We start from the raw sequence: 16936 nt of genomic DNA, 5'->3' as shown, positions 1-16936 counted from the left end.
AGAGAAATAGTGGAATAAAATAAAGACAAGTCATTTGTAATTCTCATCGTCTCTTTTTTTATTTTATTTTATATCTTAGTAATGATTTTTTTTGAGCACAAAGGACACATGAGAGAGAAACAGCAATGCCTAGCCAGCAGAACCTGAGGATACCAGAAACATTAAAATAAAATAAGTTGAGGCTGAGATCTGCTAAGTGAACAGTGGGATTTGGGGACCCAATAAGCTTTAAAATTTCATTCTCAGATTCTGCTGGCTAGGCATTGCTGCTTCCCTCTCACGTGTCCTCGCCGCTGTTTAAGTGAATAACTTAGTTGGAATTGTTGGAGTGCAACTGGGATTATCCCACTGTAAACAAAGGGGACTTTATTCCACTATACCTCCAGGATTTAAATAAATTAATCTTAAAGTTGGAAGTACCAACAGCCTGTAGAACAATTTTCTTTGCTTAAACATTAGAACACAAGGGGTCCCCACAGCACTGTCACTAAAGCCCAGTTGCACGCTCTACGAGAAGCTAACTTTTCCCTCATTTTAATGCAGAAACACGTAGCTAATTTTCCTTTGTCAGTCCCCAAATCATCTTGTTTGCTCTGTGCTAGTAAACCAAAACTTCACACTCAGAGTAAACACACAGTATGTTAAAAATCAAGATACCGGAAGTGATTATCTCATACTATAACTGTATGTCTTGATAATGTGTAGGGATTTTCTTCTTCTTCTTTTTTTTATTTTTTTTTCAGGGTTCTGATGCAAATCAGCTGCTGCTTGTCTGCACTTGGTTTAGGGACACCTGCACAAGACTAGCATTGCAGAGGTCAGGATTAGGCCCTGGGGACGTGATCTAGAAGAGATGCTTGTCACTTACGTGCTGCTATAGGGTTACGAGATTTGTGAAATGCAAGTTAGGTGCTGCCCTTCCTGGGGCACTTGTAGGCAGTAGTTTTACATTCAGTTGCTTCCTGCCCTCAGGGTCGCTTGGACTCCTAGGAGACTGTAACTGAACCTTGCTTTTGGTGCCACTAACACCTGGGTTTTCTTCTTAAAAAATAGCATTTGAAGGTGCTCCAGTTGTGTTCTTCATGATAGCCATTACGAACATTATATTTATTTATTGACTACCCATTAAAACTAAGAAAAGGGAAGGAATAAAACCTGAGATTTAACTAAAACTAGAACCAAGTCAAAACAACTTTCTAGGAAACTTGAGAATTACGCGTTTAGTTTTCTTTCTGAAGAGTTATCAATACACCTGTTTCACCCAGGTTTAATCTGGGAGTAGGATGGATGCTATCACAAAAATAGGATGATGCCTCTTACTTTTTGTAGTTACAGTTTATTTCTCTCTAACCTGAAACAAATATTCATGGCTGGTGCATTACTGCTTTTACCAATGTAAAGTGTGTCGCTGAAGAGTTCTATCATCCTTATTTTGTATATGGGAAGTAGATAGAGAATTTAAATCATTTATGTAAGGTCACGTAGAATAGCTGGGAAGAAAAGACTTGAACTCACGTCTCCCAAATCCAGGTTACCTCCTAGCCCGTGGATCATCGTGCTCTGGCTGAGGGAAATTTACCTGGGTTGAGGTTTCTGCTCAAGTATATAGCAACACACTTTTGTGGATTTTGACAGGTCTGTCAAAATATCCCAAACCTTTGGGATGAAGCTCTGATTGAGCAGTCCACATCCTAAAGGTTTGTAGATGGGGTAGGGAGGGAAGGGAAATTCCTTTAGTGTTGCCTTTTAACATTATCTACATATCTGCCTTGGACAGCTAGGTTAGATAGATACCTAACATTTAGAAAGCTAAAGGTAGACAAGGTGAGTCCCACCCGTAAGTACCTCAATAGATTTTCAGCGCGTCTGGTTTCCTAAGGTTGCTTGGTTATCTAATGGCTGAATTTCAGCTCCATGTTCCCCTGAGATCTGTCTGCAGTGCTCTTGGGGTTTAGCAACTCCATTCCTCTCAGTGGACATACACAGAATGTATGGACCAATATACATGGAAAATATGTGCCTATTTATGCCCAGTTCTCCTCTGTGTACACAACAAGGTCTTCATTGATTCATTAAGCAAGTGGAAACAGACAGGAGGATTGCTACTTTTCAGCGTGGGCATTTACCTTTATTGTGGGAACATGCTCAAGTCTCTGTTCTAGTGAATATTGAATTAATCTAGAGTGGAACATCTTTAATAGCAGAGGTGACTCACCCCAGAAACTACCTTTGGCCCAGAGTTAGGCATCTAAATGGCTTGGATACATGGGAGCCACACCTCCATCCTTCTCCTTTTGGTGACTAACCACTCATTTGCCTCTCAATATAGATCCTCCTTAGAGCTGGGGATTTTACAGGGCAGAAATATGCCTGGAAATTGGATGTTGCAATGCTCAAATTGGTGATGTACTTGCCCTTTGGGGTGTGAACCCTAAATATCTAAGTAACTTTAAAAGAATGGTGGGTATTATCCTAACATCACTTAGGTGAACAGTGAAATTATAGTCAAAGGGTGGGATTCATCTTGCCCAACTTCACCTTCCCGAAAGTTTGGTGTCTAGTCTGAGCTAGTCCTTTAGGTTTCATCTACGATTCATGCAGCAAGAAGGGCATGAGTGGAGTGAGTCACCAGCTTGCATCAGGTGTCGGGCAGCTGGAGGCAATTGCCCTCCAGAGATGCTTAGTACCTCTGGGCAGAGAGGGAGCCTATAAAACCAGCTGAGATGAGACACCTGTCTTTTAAATGGCTAAACAGAGGGACTCAAGGCAGCACTCAAATCTCCAGGGTTGTATTGAAATCACAGGGAGAAATATAAATGTTCATTATGCAGTACGGTGGCAGTAATACATATTGCAGTCGCAGCTCCTCCATGTGAGACGGATTAATCTATCCAGATTAAAGTTACAATACTCTGTTGAGCCTGCCTGAAAAAATGAGCAGGATGTTAGAAAAAAGGGAGTGAAAATATGAATCCTTGGTCTTTAATCAGACTGTCAGGCTAGTAGAATGATATTATTTTCTTACCTTAAATTGTTGTTTCTCTAGCTGGTTTTCCTCTCTACCAGAAAACAGTATTGGGTCTCATATAATATCAAACTCTGTGAATCTGGAAGTGATCAGGAAAGGTGGTTTGTTTTTTTAAAGGAGAAATAAATCTCAGATTGTTTGTGTGAGACTGTGAATATTTATGTACTGTTCCCTCTCTTCCCTCGTTGCGTATTTCACCAAGTTCATTTGCGTGTGTTACAGGATAAATCTTACTGGAGGGCCAGTGGAAGAAAGCAGTAAAAAGAAAAACGCATCAATCAGTTGTCCAGGGTAGCAGCAGGAACCGTTGTTCATTTTTGTACATGGATTATTGTTTGTTGAACTTGCTTGGGCTTGACAATTAAGAAACTTGCAGCTCTGCTGAGGTCAGTCTCAAGTGATTTCAGATGATAGCTACAAATGCCATATATTGCTGGACCTCAATGACTTTGAAGTCGTCGTGTCACTGTGCTTTCAGTGGTATTCCCTTATGAAGAGGGCCACATATATTTTACTTTGGCTTGGACCAAAATATTTTGTGATAAAATGTTTATTTAACAAAAAAATACCACGGGAAGTGTGGTATTCTAAATTATGGTCAAATGTGAGTTGAATGTGGTGAATAATGACTTTTGAAAAAAAAAAAAAGTATTTTCTCCTAATCTTTTTTGAAACAAAAGTTTCTTCCTTTTCTTCCTCTTTTTTTTTTTTTTTTTTTTTTTAAATTTGGAAATAAAAATTTAAAATTTTTAATTAAAAGATTATCAACGTTTGGAAAGTCATGCGAAAATGATTGAACATCTAGGCATGACTTAAAACAGCCTAAAACACAATTTTATTTTTGTTTTTATGTTTGGAAAATTTACGTTATTTTTCTTTAAGATTGTTTTAAAAATGTAAGCAGTTTTGCTCTCTTCTAATGTAGATCAAATAGTTTTTATGTTCAATTTGACCAAAGAATCAATTGTTCTTATTGCTTTTATTGTGCTGTCCATGCTTTGCTGTAATAACTAGCAAGTAAAATCCTCATCCTGCAAATTGTTCCACTCAGACACGTAAACAGGAGTCATCTCACCCAATTTTAGCTATTTTAAATTTAGGTGGCCAGTCTGCCTGTTCTCAAAAGAGAGAGCAAGGCTCCTCTGGTGGTAATTGAGCTTTTCCTAGGCTACTATTTTAAGATGGAATGATTTGCCTTCCAGTGGCTCCTTCAGGCCACAGAGATTGGTGTTTATGTGCTTTGTCTGCTTTGCTATTTCTCCTCATTCCAGCATTAAACAAGGAAGGAAATATTTGAGTTCAAGGAAGGGGAAGAAGAGTCCTTGTCTGACCTCTGCAAATGCAGTGGGTGTGGATGGTCTGAATCAGTTTTACTTTTTCCGAACCATTTTTCTTTTACTACTTTCTAGTTACTTTCCATTTTGCTTCAGCCTTATTTGACCCATAGAAAATAGAGATGGAAACAACCTACGATGCTGGAAGTTTTATGGCCACTATTATTCGGGAGGTCAGATTAAATGATTGTAATAGTCCTTTTCTGGCTTTAAAAGCTGCTGGAGAAATCTAACCCCACTGAAGTCAACAGCAAAACTTTCACAGGCTTCAGTATGGCCAAATTTCACCTAAAGTATCTACTAATGAATCTTTGAATCTGGCCCTCCCCCTGGCTTGCAGGATTGCTCTGTGCATTTACATTTTCCAATGTTTTATTCAGTTGTGGTATAAATGTTTCAAGACAGAAGGATTTCTCTTTGTCCCCTGGAAATAGTTGCACGGGCTAATAATTTAAGGAAGTTTTTGCTTGAAGAGTTGAATAACAGAGCCAAATCTGGTCTTGGTTGAACTGGAGTAAATATGGAATAGCTTGTTGACAATGTGGAGTTACTCCTCTTTTATGTCAGTGTAACTGAGAGCACAATTTTGCCAATTATTAGCTTTTGTTACATTATTTGTATTTCTGTGCATGTCAGGATTTGTTAATCTCATTGTTCAACATCAAGTAACCTTTTGCTGAAAACAGAGCGTCATTGTGAATTAGGTATCATCAGCTAAATTGAACCTCACCCCATGCATTTGACAGATGGTAATACATTCATTAAGTGTTCTGTGGTTGCTTTGAGGTTGGAAAGTGCTATTTCTCTGGCTTCTAACTCAGAATTCATAAGGAAAGTTGTATAAAAGCATAGTTTTGAGGAGAGAAGGAAACTCACAGAGCTTGTGAGTTTTTTTTTTTTTTTTACTGATAGCATTGTTCACTCTTGCTGGGATGACACAGCAGGACTGTGACTGATGTAAGTTGTCTTTGGCTGCATAAATAGCCCAGAACACAGCAGTGAAGGGTGAGAGAGGGGATTCCACCACGGATTTTGAATATCCACAGGTAAAACTTCTTGGAATTTGAATTTATATTCAATACATCACTGTGGAGGCAACAAATTGCTTGTGTCCTTTTGCTTAGCGATTTCACTGGCCAGAAAGATGGTTTCTGTGAGTTCAGACGTTTGCAGATGTTGCAATAGTAACCTGATGACAGGGCTCCTCTTGCAGGGCTGGTCACATTTGGGATCTCTAAGATCACAGTGCGAGTCTACAGGGTGGGGAAGCAATTGGAGGTAGAAATTTCAAAAGCAGCAGAGAGCCACATTCTCAGGCATAGTTCCACTTGGTGTTGTAATATTGAATCCTCCACCCTGACATTACCAGCACAATGCAAGGCTGAGATTAGCCGCTTCAGGAAAAGTTCTCCATACAGCTGATTTAGGGTCACTCACACTAAGAACAGCAGGGAAAAGAAGACTCCACTGACTACAGAGGAACCTCAGGGTCTTCAGTTCAAAACAATTCATTTAATTTACACACATTAGGGAAGATTAATCCCAACATGACTTGGATGGAGCTTCAGCTCTTATCAATCAACCTGTTCAGTTCTTTGATGTTACCATGAGGATAAATTGAGAATTAGCTGTCTAACCACTTCTGAAATTTGTTGTGGGTAATATATTCACAAATGGAAAATTGCACATTCTTTAGTTAGTCACATCTTTTTAAATGTCTTCATTCAGTCTAGTGTTGTGACTGGTATCACAAGGCCCTGGTGAGTGCCTGCTGCTCTCTGCGCTCTCAAAGAAGACAATATATACTTGTCCAGATTTTCACAAAATATCCATGGTGTGGCAGGTTCAGATTGAAATCTTTCTTCTGCTTGGTTTGCTCTTCAATGTGAGCCCAGACAGCTCTTCTCTCCAAGGGACCCAAAACCTTCAGAGCTGTAGGATTTTTTTTGAGGAGGATATTTCTCAGTCTTTGCTCATTTTTTTTCATCTTTAATGGAGTATCTTAAATATTGACCAGATAAGAGAGCAAATGACAGTTAGTTTTCAGGCTTTTACCTGTTATCAGCCCTAAATGATGATCCATTGAAATAATTTGTGGAAAGTGCAACAGTTCCACAGGAGAGCCATACAGATTACCCAATACTCCACTGGTGGGATTTGATCTTGGAGGTCTGGGCTGACCACTTTGAAAAGGCATTTGAACCTCAGTCTTCCACTTTTCAGAGAAATGCTCTCCCTATACCATTGTTAAAAGCTCAACTTTTCACAAACATTATTATTATTATTCAATTTATTTGGTAAGAAATAAAAAACAGACCTGCTTTTGGTACCTCTCACTTGTGCAAGTCACTGGTAAATTCAAACCTATGAACGAGTTCTCTCACCCATACCAATATGAGACACTTCACTCTCTCTCTGAGATGTCAGGCTCATAAGCCTCTTGCTTCAAAATTTTCAAGATTCTTTTATACATCCTGCTATTTCAAGTGTGGCTTTCTCTGAGCACCTTCTCAAGGAAACTAAGCCTTTACATCTATTACATAGATAAATCTGAATGTGATGGGTGATGGGCGCCTCGAAATTAGGATTAGCAATGTGGGTATTTGCATATGGATTTCAAAAAAAGTCTTGAAAAAGTTTCAAGAAATTTTTAAAATTCTTTAAAAATTCCACCCTGTGCGCCTAAAGTCCTTTTGAAATTGCAACTTTAGGTTCGTAATTCTCTTAGCTTTTCAAAATGCTGTTAAGAAAGGCAGTTTCTCCCTTGTTCGCTGCCTTTCTATTTTCTGGCTGTTCTGGGACCTTTACTGAGATCAGAAGAGTTTTAATTAATTAAACAGGGTCTTAGTGTCAGAAGTAGTATTTCTTAATTATCAAAATATGAGATGGTCCCACCTAGTAGTGGCTTCAGTGGGAGATCTCAGGATCCCGTGGGTTCCAGCAGAGCCTGTGAATGAGGTCTCAAATGTGTTGAACCCTGCACATATGCTTATTTCTGGTCTAAAGCAGTTGTAAGCAAGAGCCAAGTATGAATTCAGATAGATGTTTTTCCCACTGTCACAAATAGGCTCCACTCCAGGCATTGTTTTTGAGACAACCATGACGCATTTTGATGTATCAGTAAGAGAGGGAAAAAAACCCTAAAAAGTTCCAGAAAAAGTTACATAAATCCATGTTACCTGTTGCTCCTGTCTTATAAACACACATAATTGACCCCATGGGCTAGCATGGTGCATCTAAAGTAGCATTTCCACTGGAAATATTGCCCAGATCACTCAAAGAACTAATGATCTTATTGGGTAAAGGGGATGCTGGAAAATACTTAAAGTTAAATCAGTTTTCTAAAATCTGAATGAGCAAAATCGAATTCAATTACAGTAATTTGATTCCATTGTCTCTAAATGAATTCATTGTAAGAGGATATAGTCTGGGGCTGACCAAGAGAAGAGATCTATTCAACAGGTGTTATGGGTCAAACCAAGACGAGATTGCTAAATCTTTCGAGTGCTGCCACATGGGGTAATGTTACACACAAGGCAGTTACTACCCTTCAGCAGAAGTTGTGTGGTGGAGCACAGCTGCAGATGATTAAAGACACCACTGCCTGGATCTGATGGCAGAATGTCAGTGTCAAAATGCAATTTGAATTGATTAAATAAGGGATGGCAACACTTTTGTTTTATGGATGGCAGCACTTCAGTCGCTTTAGATGCTCTGCTTTCAGAACTAAAATTCTTCTCCTCCCTGCTGTGTTTGTCAGGGTGTTTTCAGTTGGATTGCAGTTGTTCCTCTGGTCGATCAATTAAGCCAGGATTTGCCACTGTGTCTAGGAGTCAGCCGCAAAAGAGCTGGTGTGGTTCCCTGCTGCTTCGCCAAGAGGCTTCAGTGGGAGCAAGGCATCAGAATCACAAAATCGTCTAGCTTGGAAGAGACCTCCAAGATCATCCAGTCCAACCTCTGTCCTAACACTAACAAGACCTCCACTAAACCATATCACTAAGCTCTACATCTAAACGTCTCTTAAAGACCTCCAGGGATGGTGACTCAACCACTTCCCTGGGCAGTCCATTCCAATGCCTAACAACCCTTTCAGTAAAGAAGTTCTTCCTAATATCCAACCTAAACCTCCCCTGGCACAACTTTAGCCCGTTCCCCCTCGTCCTGTTACCAGGCACGTAGGAGAATAGACCAACCCCCACCTCTCTACAGCCTCCTTTAAGGTACCTATAGAGAGCGATAAGGTCGCCCCTGAGCCTCCTCTTCTCCAGGCTGAACAATCCCAGCTCCCTCAGCCACTCCTCGTAAGACTTGTTCTCCAGACCCCACACCAGCTTCGTTGCCCTTCTCTGGACTCTCTCGAGCACCTCGACGTCCTTCTTGTAGCAAGGGGCCCAAAACTGAACACAGTACTCGAGGTGCGGCCTCACCAGGGCCGAGTACAGGGGGACAATCACTTCCCTAGACCTGCTGGCCACGCTGCTTCTTATACAAGCCAGGATGCTGTTGGCCTTCTTGGCCACCTGAGCACACTGCTGGCTAATATTCAGCCAGCTATCAACCAGTACTCCCAGGTCCTTCTCTGCCAGGCAGCTTTCCAACCACTCATCTCCCAGCCTGTAGCGCTGCTCGGGGTTGTTGTGCCCCAGATGCAGGACCCGGCACTTGGCCTTGTTGAACTTCATACAGTTGGCCTCAGCCCATCGGTCCAGCCTATCTAGATCCTCCTGCAGAGCCTTCCTATCCTCGAGCAGATCGACACACGCACGTAACTTGGTGTCATCTGCAAACTTACTGAGGGTGCACTTGATCCCCTCATCCAGATCATCGATAAAGATATTAAAGAGGACTGGCCCCAGCACTGAGCCCTGGGGGACTCCACTAGTGACCGGCCTCCAACTGGATTTGACTCCATTCACCACAACTCGTTGGGCCCGGCCATCCAGCCAGTTTTTAACCCAACAAAGCGTACGCCAGTCCAAGCCAAGCAGCCAGTTTTTTGAGGAGAATGTTGTGGGAAACGGTGTCAAAAGCCTTACTGAAGTCAAGGTAGATCACATCCACAGCCTTTCCCTCATCCACTAAGCGTGTCACTTGGTCATAGAAGGAGATCTAGTTCGTCAAGCAGGACCTACCTTTCATAAACCCATGCTGACTGGGCCTGATTGCCTGGTTGCCCTGTAAGTGCCGCGTGATGACACTCAAGATAATCTGCTCCATGAGCTTCCCTGGCACTGATGTCAAACTAACAGGCCTATAGTTCCCCGGGTCTACCCTCCGGCCCTTCTTGTAAATGGGCGCCACATTTGCTAGCTGCCAGTCGACTGGGACCTCTCCTGATAGCCAGGACTGCCAATAACTGATGGAAAGTGGCTTGGCCAGCTCCTCCGCCAGTTCGCTCGTACACCTTCGGGTGGATCCATCCGGCCCATCGACTTGCGTACATCCAAGTGCGTAGCGGTCCCAACCATTCCTCATAGACAGTGAGGGCCACATCCTGTTCCCCATTCCCTTCCACCAGCTCAGGGTACCGGGTATCCAGAGAACAACTGGTCTTACCGCTAAAGACTGAGGCAAGAAGGCATGAGTACCTCAGCCTTTTCCTCATCCTTAGTAACTAGGTTTCCCCCCGCATCCAGTAAAGGATGGAGATTCTCCTTAGTCCTCCTTTTTGTGTTGATGTATTTGTAAAAACGTTTTTTTGTTATCTTTAATGGCAGTAGCCAGATTGAGCTCCAGATGAGCTTTGGCCTTTCTAATTTTGTCCCTGCACAGCCTCACAACATCCTTATAGTCCTCTTGAGTAGCCCGCCCTCTTTTCCAAAGATTATAAACCCTCCTTTTACTCCTAAGCTCGAGCCACAACTCTCTGTTCAGCCAGGCTGGTCTAGTTCCAGGCAGCTTAATCTGACTTCCACCCTGGCACAAGGTTTAATGGATGTCAGAGCAGCAGAGAAATCATGTTCTGTGGTGTTCGGCTCCGCTCTCTCCATGGCCCCTACGTGCCGCCTTTCCCTTCATGCAAAAATACAGGAGTGGCTGACAGCAGAGCCAGAAGAGCTACCCTGTGCCAGCAACCTGCCCTGCACGGGGCAATTTGAATGGCAGCCCTTTGAAGCTCACCATTGTGCTCCATAAATATATTTATCTCCCTAGGCTTGTAGTGCTATGCCGCATGAGTAACTCGACACATTGAGTAGTCTCTCTGAAGTTTAAATGGCAGTAAGTTACTCAGAGATACAAGATTTTACAGGATTAGGCCTTAAACACTGACTCCGGGCCAGGTCTGCAGCAGGTATAAATCACGGCAGGTAATTTTCACCAGCTGAAATTCTGGCCTGAAGCCCATGAGTCATGTTGTTATTTTTTCACATTGTAAATTCTTGCTGTTTCTTATTTATATTGCTTTAGCAGTTTGGGGCACTTGTCAGGGGCCAGGACCCCATCGTGCTTGTCACCACTTTAAACAGAGATGCAAAAGATCCTTCTTGCCCCAGAGTGTTTGCAGTTTAAATAACAGTAAGCCTGGGTACAGTCAGTGTGTACAGTTCAGTTTTCTATAAGCATATTGTTACTATCAGATTTTTCTACTATCTTTCTAGTAAAGCACACAAAACACAAATTCTGTGCCCAAAGTTGATTTTTTCTAGTAAAAATTTTACAGTCTGCTGTGCATTATGTCTAAGTGGAATTTAAGTCTTGAATGCCTTAGAGCCAGCAGCAGTGTGTGATAACGTCTTAGTAATTGAAGGTCCGAAGTCCTATCTCCATTGTGGCACTTCTTTTGAGACATATCAAAGAGAGAATTTGCACCTAAATGAACCTGAAGTAAGGGGAATCTTAATGATGGCTAACTATCTCATCTGCTCTGTCTAGCTTTGTATTTAGTTTTTGTAATATTGCTTTTGTTTCAGTCATAGTGTATCTTATAGCTCTAATAGAGTTCAGGTTAGCATCTTTGGAACTGTTGCTATTGCCTTTAACTGCCCTGAAAGAGTGTATGAGTTGTAAAACTACAACCTTTTTTGTGTGTGTGTGTATTTGTCTATTTTATTTTCTTGATAGCGCCATGGCCACTGGCAATGAGTGTTTCTAAATAATTCTCACTCTCCCCCTAACCACTTACTCGTTACTTTTGGCATAGCCCTTGAAAAAGGTTTGGTGAAGGCTCTGAAGAAGCTGGATGACTATCTGAGAACCCCACTGCCGGAGGAGATTGATGCAGACAAGCACTTGAAGAGGAGAAGGTGTCTAAACGCAAGTTTCTGGATGGCGATGACCTGACCCTTGCTGACTGTAACCTTCTGCCCAAACTCCATGTTGTCAAGGTAAAAGGTGCCATGTGATGGACAAAGAAGCCAGGGAAGTTCCCTGGTTCATACATTATGAGGTTTTGTGCTACACACTATGTAACGCCCAGGTATTTACCCACTCTGTACTCCCTAGCAGGGTGAGCAAGTACACAGGTTGAGAAGCAGAGCTTGAAACACATTTTCCTCAGTATTTCTTGTAGGTTCACTTAAGCCACTTCGTATTTAATACATGGGGAAATGTCCCATCACTAGTTAGTAGCAAAGACAAAATTAAGATCTGGTATCCTGTCTCTTATTCTCACCCTGCTGCTGGTAAAAGCCATATTTCATATTAATTACTTCCCATTACTCTTAAGAGAGATGTCAAAACTTTAGTCAGTTCCCACCATTTGTAACTTAAGAGACATTCCATCTTTTGGTGGAATATTTGTTCCAGCTGGTGTTTCACACACAGAAGTTAACAAATCAAAGTCAACACTGAGATCCAGGTTTACGATGTCCAATGGTTGCTGGTACAGTGCAAATGATGTACATCATCCTGACTTCCAAATGTTACGTTATTTAATTTATCAGATTACATGTTTATTTAGAATAAAGCAAGTACCTGGCAGACCTTGGCAAGCAAGAAGCTAGGAATTAAAGCCAAGTCATGCATCTAATTTGGCTCGGTGAGCCAAAACATAAACTGAGCCTGGAAGCTGACTGCACACATGCAAAAGGAAAAGAAAAAGGGCATAAGTCACCAGGTAAGAAATGTGATAATATCCTCACAGGTTTAGCTCTTTTTCTTTTTGGCTTATCTTCATTGGTGACTTTGGAGTCAGACAATGCAAAATCACTGTGTGGCCCCTTAATGGCTCCTGCTTCCTTGTGATAAAATGAAAGATGTCAAAAGAGAATTAAAAGACAAGCATAACATAGGATATTATCTGAAAAGTATTTTACAGATGGAAGAAAAGGGTAAACTATTAGGAGTGTTTTCTTTTGATGAAAGATGGGTGCTGGAAGTTATGAAAATCTTTAGTTGCTCAGCAGGTTTTATCTTCCCCATGTGTGTGTGAAACCATCACTGAAGACAAGAATGCTTAATTAAATGAAGTTTAGGACAGCATAAGGCCTCATATACCAAGTGGATCCTGGTAATAAAAACAAATCATAGTCATTTCTGAGAACATGACTGTCCTAAGAAATCTGAGATGGAAAGAGCTCTACCATGTGCTTTAAAAATAAAGGGGAACTCTGTGGCACATATGTATGTAATTTATGCTCAGGAACAATTTTATACTGTCAGAAAAATTAGAGATTGGAAGCACTCATTAAATCAGCTAATCCATCCCTTCCTATCAGCTAGTTCATTCTGTCACCACAGGATTATTCTATTACAGTATATTCTACAGGAATATTGAAATGTCCCAACCCAACTTAACCAGCCAACTAGCTTTAAACACAGATTAGTCCCATTGACTTCAATGGACTATACAGGTGCTTAAATTAAGTATGTACTTTAATATTTTGCTGAATAAGGGCCCTGAGTGTTTTTAGAAATCAAAAATTTCCCTTGATAGACAATTCCAAGTCTAACAAGTCTTGAAATAATCAGTTTCTCCCCCCAGTTATCCTAATAGTCCTGTTTATAATGTCTGCTAAATCATCTTGGTTTCTCAGTCATGGTACCCATACCACCCTGAATATTTCCTTTCAAGAACACAGATAAAGCCTTCCAGCAGCTGTAGGTGGTTATATCCTCTGACTTCGTTGGCCAAATAAACTATATTACATATATAACAAATATAAATATAGTAATATATAATGTAGTGTAATGTTAAATATAATCATTAATATTAAAATGTTATGTATTAATTGTTACTAATGCCTTTCCCTAAATGTATTGTGTGGTGCTTTTTTTTTTTTTTTTTTTTTTTGTGTTTGTGTGATTCGGCTGTAGGATCCCTTATTTGGCATCTCAGAGTTAAGAAGTGATGCACATAACGCTGACGGGAAAACACTAGAAAATAACACAGTAAAATTAATGAATTTTAGGTACCATAAAAGGCACAATTGTTGATGGTTGCCAGGCAATTGTATTAGAGTGTCTTTATGCCAAGTAGTATGCAAGACACGGGATGACCAATGTTCACTTTTCAAGCTTTTATATTATAAGCCCATGTATCCCCAGGCATATAAAAAATCATAGAATTATAGAATAGTTGGGTTGGAAGGAACCCTTAAAGATCATGGTCAGGGGCATCTTTCACTAGATGGGGTGCTCAAAGACCTGTCCAACCAACACTTCCAACAACAGAATCCACAACTTCTTTGGGCAACCCTGTTCTATTATATTACTACCCATTTCTCTCTTTTGCTGTTGATTATACTACAAGAAAGAGTAAGAAAACTCTCTAAAATGAAATCGAAATATATTACCAGCAGGATTTTTTTTTTCTCTCTCTCTTTTGTCTTCGTTTTAGATTGTTGCAAAGAAATACCGCAACTTTGAGTTCCCAACAGAGATGACGGGCCTTTGGCGGTACCTGAAGAATGCATATGCCAGGGATGAATTCACCAACACCTGTGCAGCAGACAAAGAAATTGAGCAAGCCTATGCAGATGTGGCCAAGCGGCTTAGCAAGTCCTAACTGACCCCAGCAGTGGCTCAGCATCCCTGGGGGATTCCCATTTTACAGACACTTCTCCTTGTTGCCTTAAGATATATTTTATCATTATGCTATCTGGTTGGCATCCCTATGACTTCACCTGTTCAAGTGTATTGGTCAGGGCAAATCTGCCTCTCCCCACAGAAAGGAGAAGGCAGCTCTAGCATGATGGGTGGAGACCCTTTGAAATCTGAACCTACAATCTGACATAACTAGTATTACTCATAATCAGTATTGGAAATGAGTCCACTTTTAGTTCCTGTTTCATGTTGGGGTATACCAGCACCTGTTTTCTTTGGAGTTTTGAAAATATTAGCTGAAAGCAAGTCAGCTAGGGACATGTAGAACTGGTTCTTCTGCAGGCTATTTCAAGGACGCTTTTTTACAATGCTATTGAAATTCTTGAGGCAGGAACAAAATATGAGAGAGGGAAAAAAAAAGAGTTTGACCCTAAAAGAGTAATGCTCTTAGCAGTTATATTTAAAAAAAACCTCTCTGAATGCATTTTTTGTCTTAGCAGGCCCAAGAGTTTATAGGGTATTTATTTTTAACTTGGCGCAAGAGGGGGAAGCCTGAGTGAATATGTCAGACTTGCAGATGCTACTTTGCATAAAATTTGCATGATGCTGCTGGATCCAAAATTTTAAAGTAAAAGAGAGTGAATGAGCAATTGAGCAGGCAGCCCTTGGAAGAGTGGTGCTAATGCCAAAATGCCCAGTGGATCTGCTAGTTGGTAGAGACAGCACTAAGGGGGGCAGCATATTGAGTCAAGCCCATAGCCAGAATTGGCACAGCTAACCAAACCACCTAGGATATCATCGTCTTGACTGTACAGCTGCCAGTTCCTTTATACTGCTATCTTGGGAAACATGCATAGGCAGGAGCAAGCTGTTGCTGCATTCAAATTCCAGACAGGGGAAGCACTTTCCTCACTTTGGCTCCAGATGGGTCACCTTCAAACGCTCATCATCTTACCAGGGAGCTGTACACACTGATAGCCTCAAAGAGGGCAGGCTGAACAGAGGAGGAGGATATTTCCAGCCAGAAGATTGGTAAGCACACTAGCAGAAAGCCACGCATGATGCCTTAGTCCGCTCCTCCAAGGTTCAGCCACTGAGGTTAAATGATTCTGGATTGGTTTCTGTAACGCCTATTATTTTGTCCTATCTGGAGCATCTGCCCTGAAACAATCTGCTTGGAGTAGTGATTATTTGCACTTACTGTAGCAAATCCAGAAGACAGCTCTTTTGCATAAAACCCTTATGCCCTAATATGTATCATAGTGTACATGGCTCTCAGTTTCAGTTTAGGAACACTTACGATTGCTTTTCAAAGACGAAATAAAGCTGAGCTCTCACCTGGTGTGGCTCTCATTTTGATCAGAGCTGTAGAGAGCTGCGCTGGTTTGAGGGAACCCCCAGACTGGTGAGCTCGAGACCATGAGGAAACCTTACAAGGAACCTGTTTGCAGCAGAGAGCCAGAGGACTGGAGAGAGCATGTAAAGCCAGCCTCTGCTGTGTGACAGCCATCCCATTGCTTTGGTGAGAGGATTCCACTTTTCACTCTAACCCAGCCGGGAGCAGAGCGCTGCTCGTTGACTCTGAAGATAGTTTGTGGCTGACTATCGTTTCGCATGCAGTGATCAATTTGTTCTGAACTTTCCAAAACCTCCGGAGAAAATCCATGAGCTCCCAAGTCTTCCCCTAGAACGGGTCATTGTAACAGCGGCTAGACTGGAGGGCAAAGGCTTGCACTCTTTAAAATATTGCTGAGAAATCAGCTGGCTCAGAGAACACTAATAGCAGCCAGAAAAATCTAATGAGATTAGAAGTGTCTGCACATGCACATGTGGCTCGTTAAAAACATTTCTTCATGAGTGTGGAATTATTTGTGATTTTTTTTTTTTAAATTAAGGCATTTATTTATTTATTTATTTTAATCCACTCGGTCCTTTCTGTCTGTCTTTGATTTTTGTTTTCACTCAGCATGCTGGGCAAGATGGCTCTGTCAGTTTAGCAGAGTGCTATTAGCAGTGCCGTGCAAGTTTGTTTCAAGTGAAAAGTCTGCTGTCTGATTGATGGTCACCGGGATTTTTTCACTGTCAGTATGATTTGGCGAGGAGCATGCCGAACAAAACCTACATTTTTCCTCAGTTGTCATTCTCCAGGTTTGCACTTCAGTTAGTGGCTTTGCTTAATCACAGTGGCAGTGATCTTTGAATGAGGATGCAGAGGCAGACACAGCTTCTCGCTCTGTGCTTACTGCATTTAGCACCCCAAAGAAGATGTACAAACATGTAGCAGATGCAGGCAGGGTAAATGAACCAGTTCAGGGGCTGTCCTGATTTCTTCCATCTCCAGATCTTCACCAGTTTGCTGAATCCTGTTCTGAAATGCTCGAATCTGTCTTACTTCAGTTTTGCTAGAAGAGGGCCAAATCACAATCAGTTGATCTCAGCAACCTCAAATTACATCTGTTTTTTTAGAATGATGTTTAAAAATGGTTCGGCTTATACCAAAGAGAAAATGAGCTGTTGGCACAATGAGCTTTTGTAAGATGGTTTGCCTTAAAATGTCTTAAAATCTTTTTAGGATTTAATTATAAAACCA

At 41.3% G+C, this 16936-nt stretch overlaps 1 protein-coding gene across 1 annotated transcript in view; it reads left to right on the top strand.

Moving 5' to 3' along the window:
- The window catches only part of CLIC5 (chloride intracellular channel 5), a 53340-nt gene extending 37656 nt beyond the window's left edge, over window positions 1–15684 (top strand). Inside the window, 3 exon segments of the mRNA XM_040554279.1 lie at window positions 11504–11586; window positions 11589–11687; window positions 14141–15684. Of these exon segments, the coding sequence (XP_040410213.1) occupies window positions 11504–11586; window positions 11589–11687; window positions 14141–14308 (350 nt within the window). The 3' untranslated portion in view covers window positions 14309–15684.
- Window positions 15685–16936: the final 1252 nt, after the last annotated feature.

This window comes from Cygnus olor, chromosome 3 (genome assembly GCF_009769625.2).
Source record: "Cygnus olor isolate bCygOlo1 chromosome 3, bCygOlo1.pri.v2, whole genome shotgun sequence".
Taxonomy (NCBI): domain Eukaryota; kingdom Metazoa; phylum Chordata; class Aves; order Anseriformes; family Anatidae; genus Cygnus; species Cygnus olor.
The sequence above is the reverse complement of the archived record's forward strand: the minus strand, read 5'-3'. Positions and strand labels throughout refer to the sequence as shown.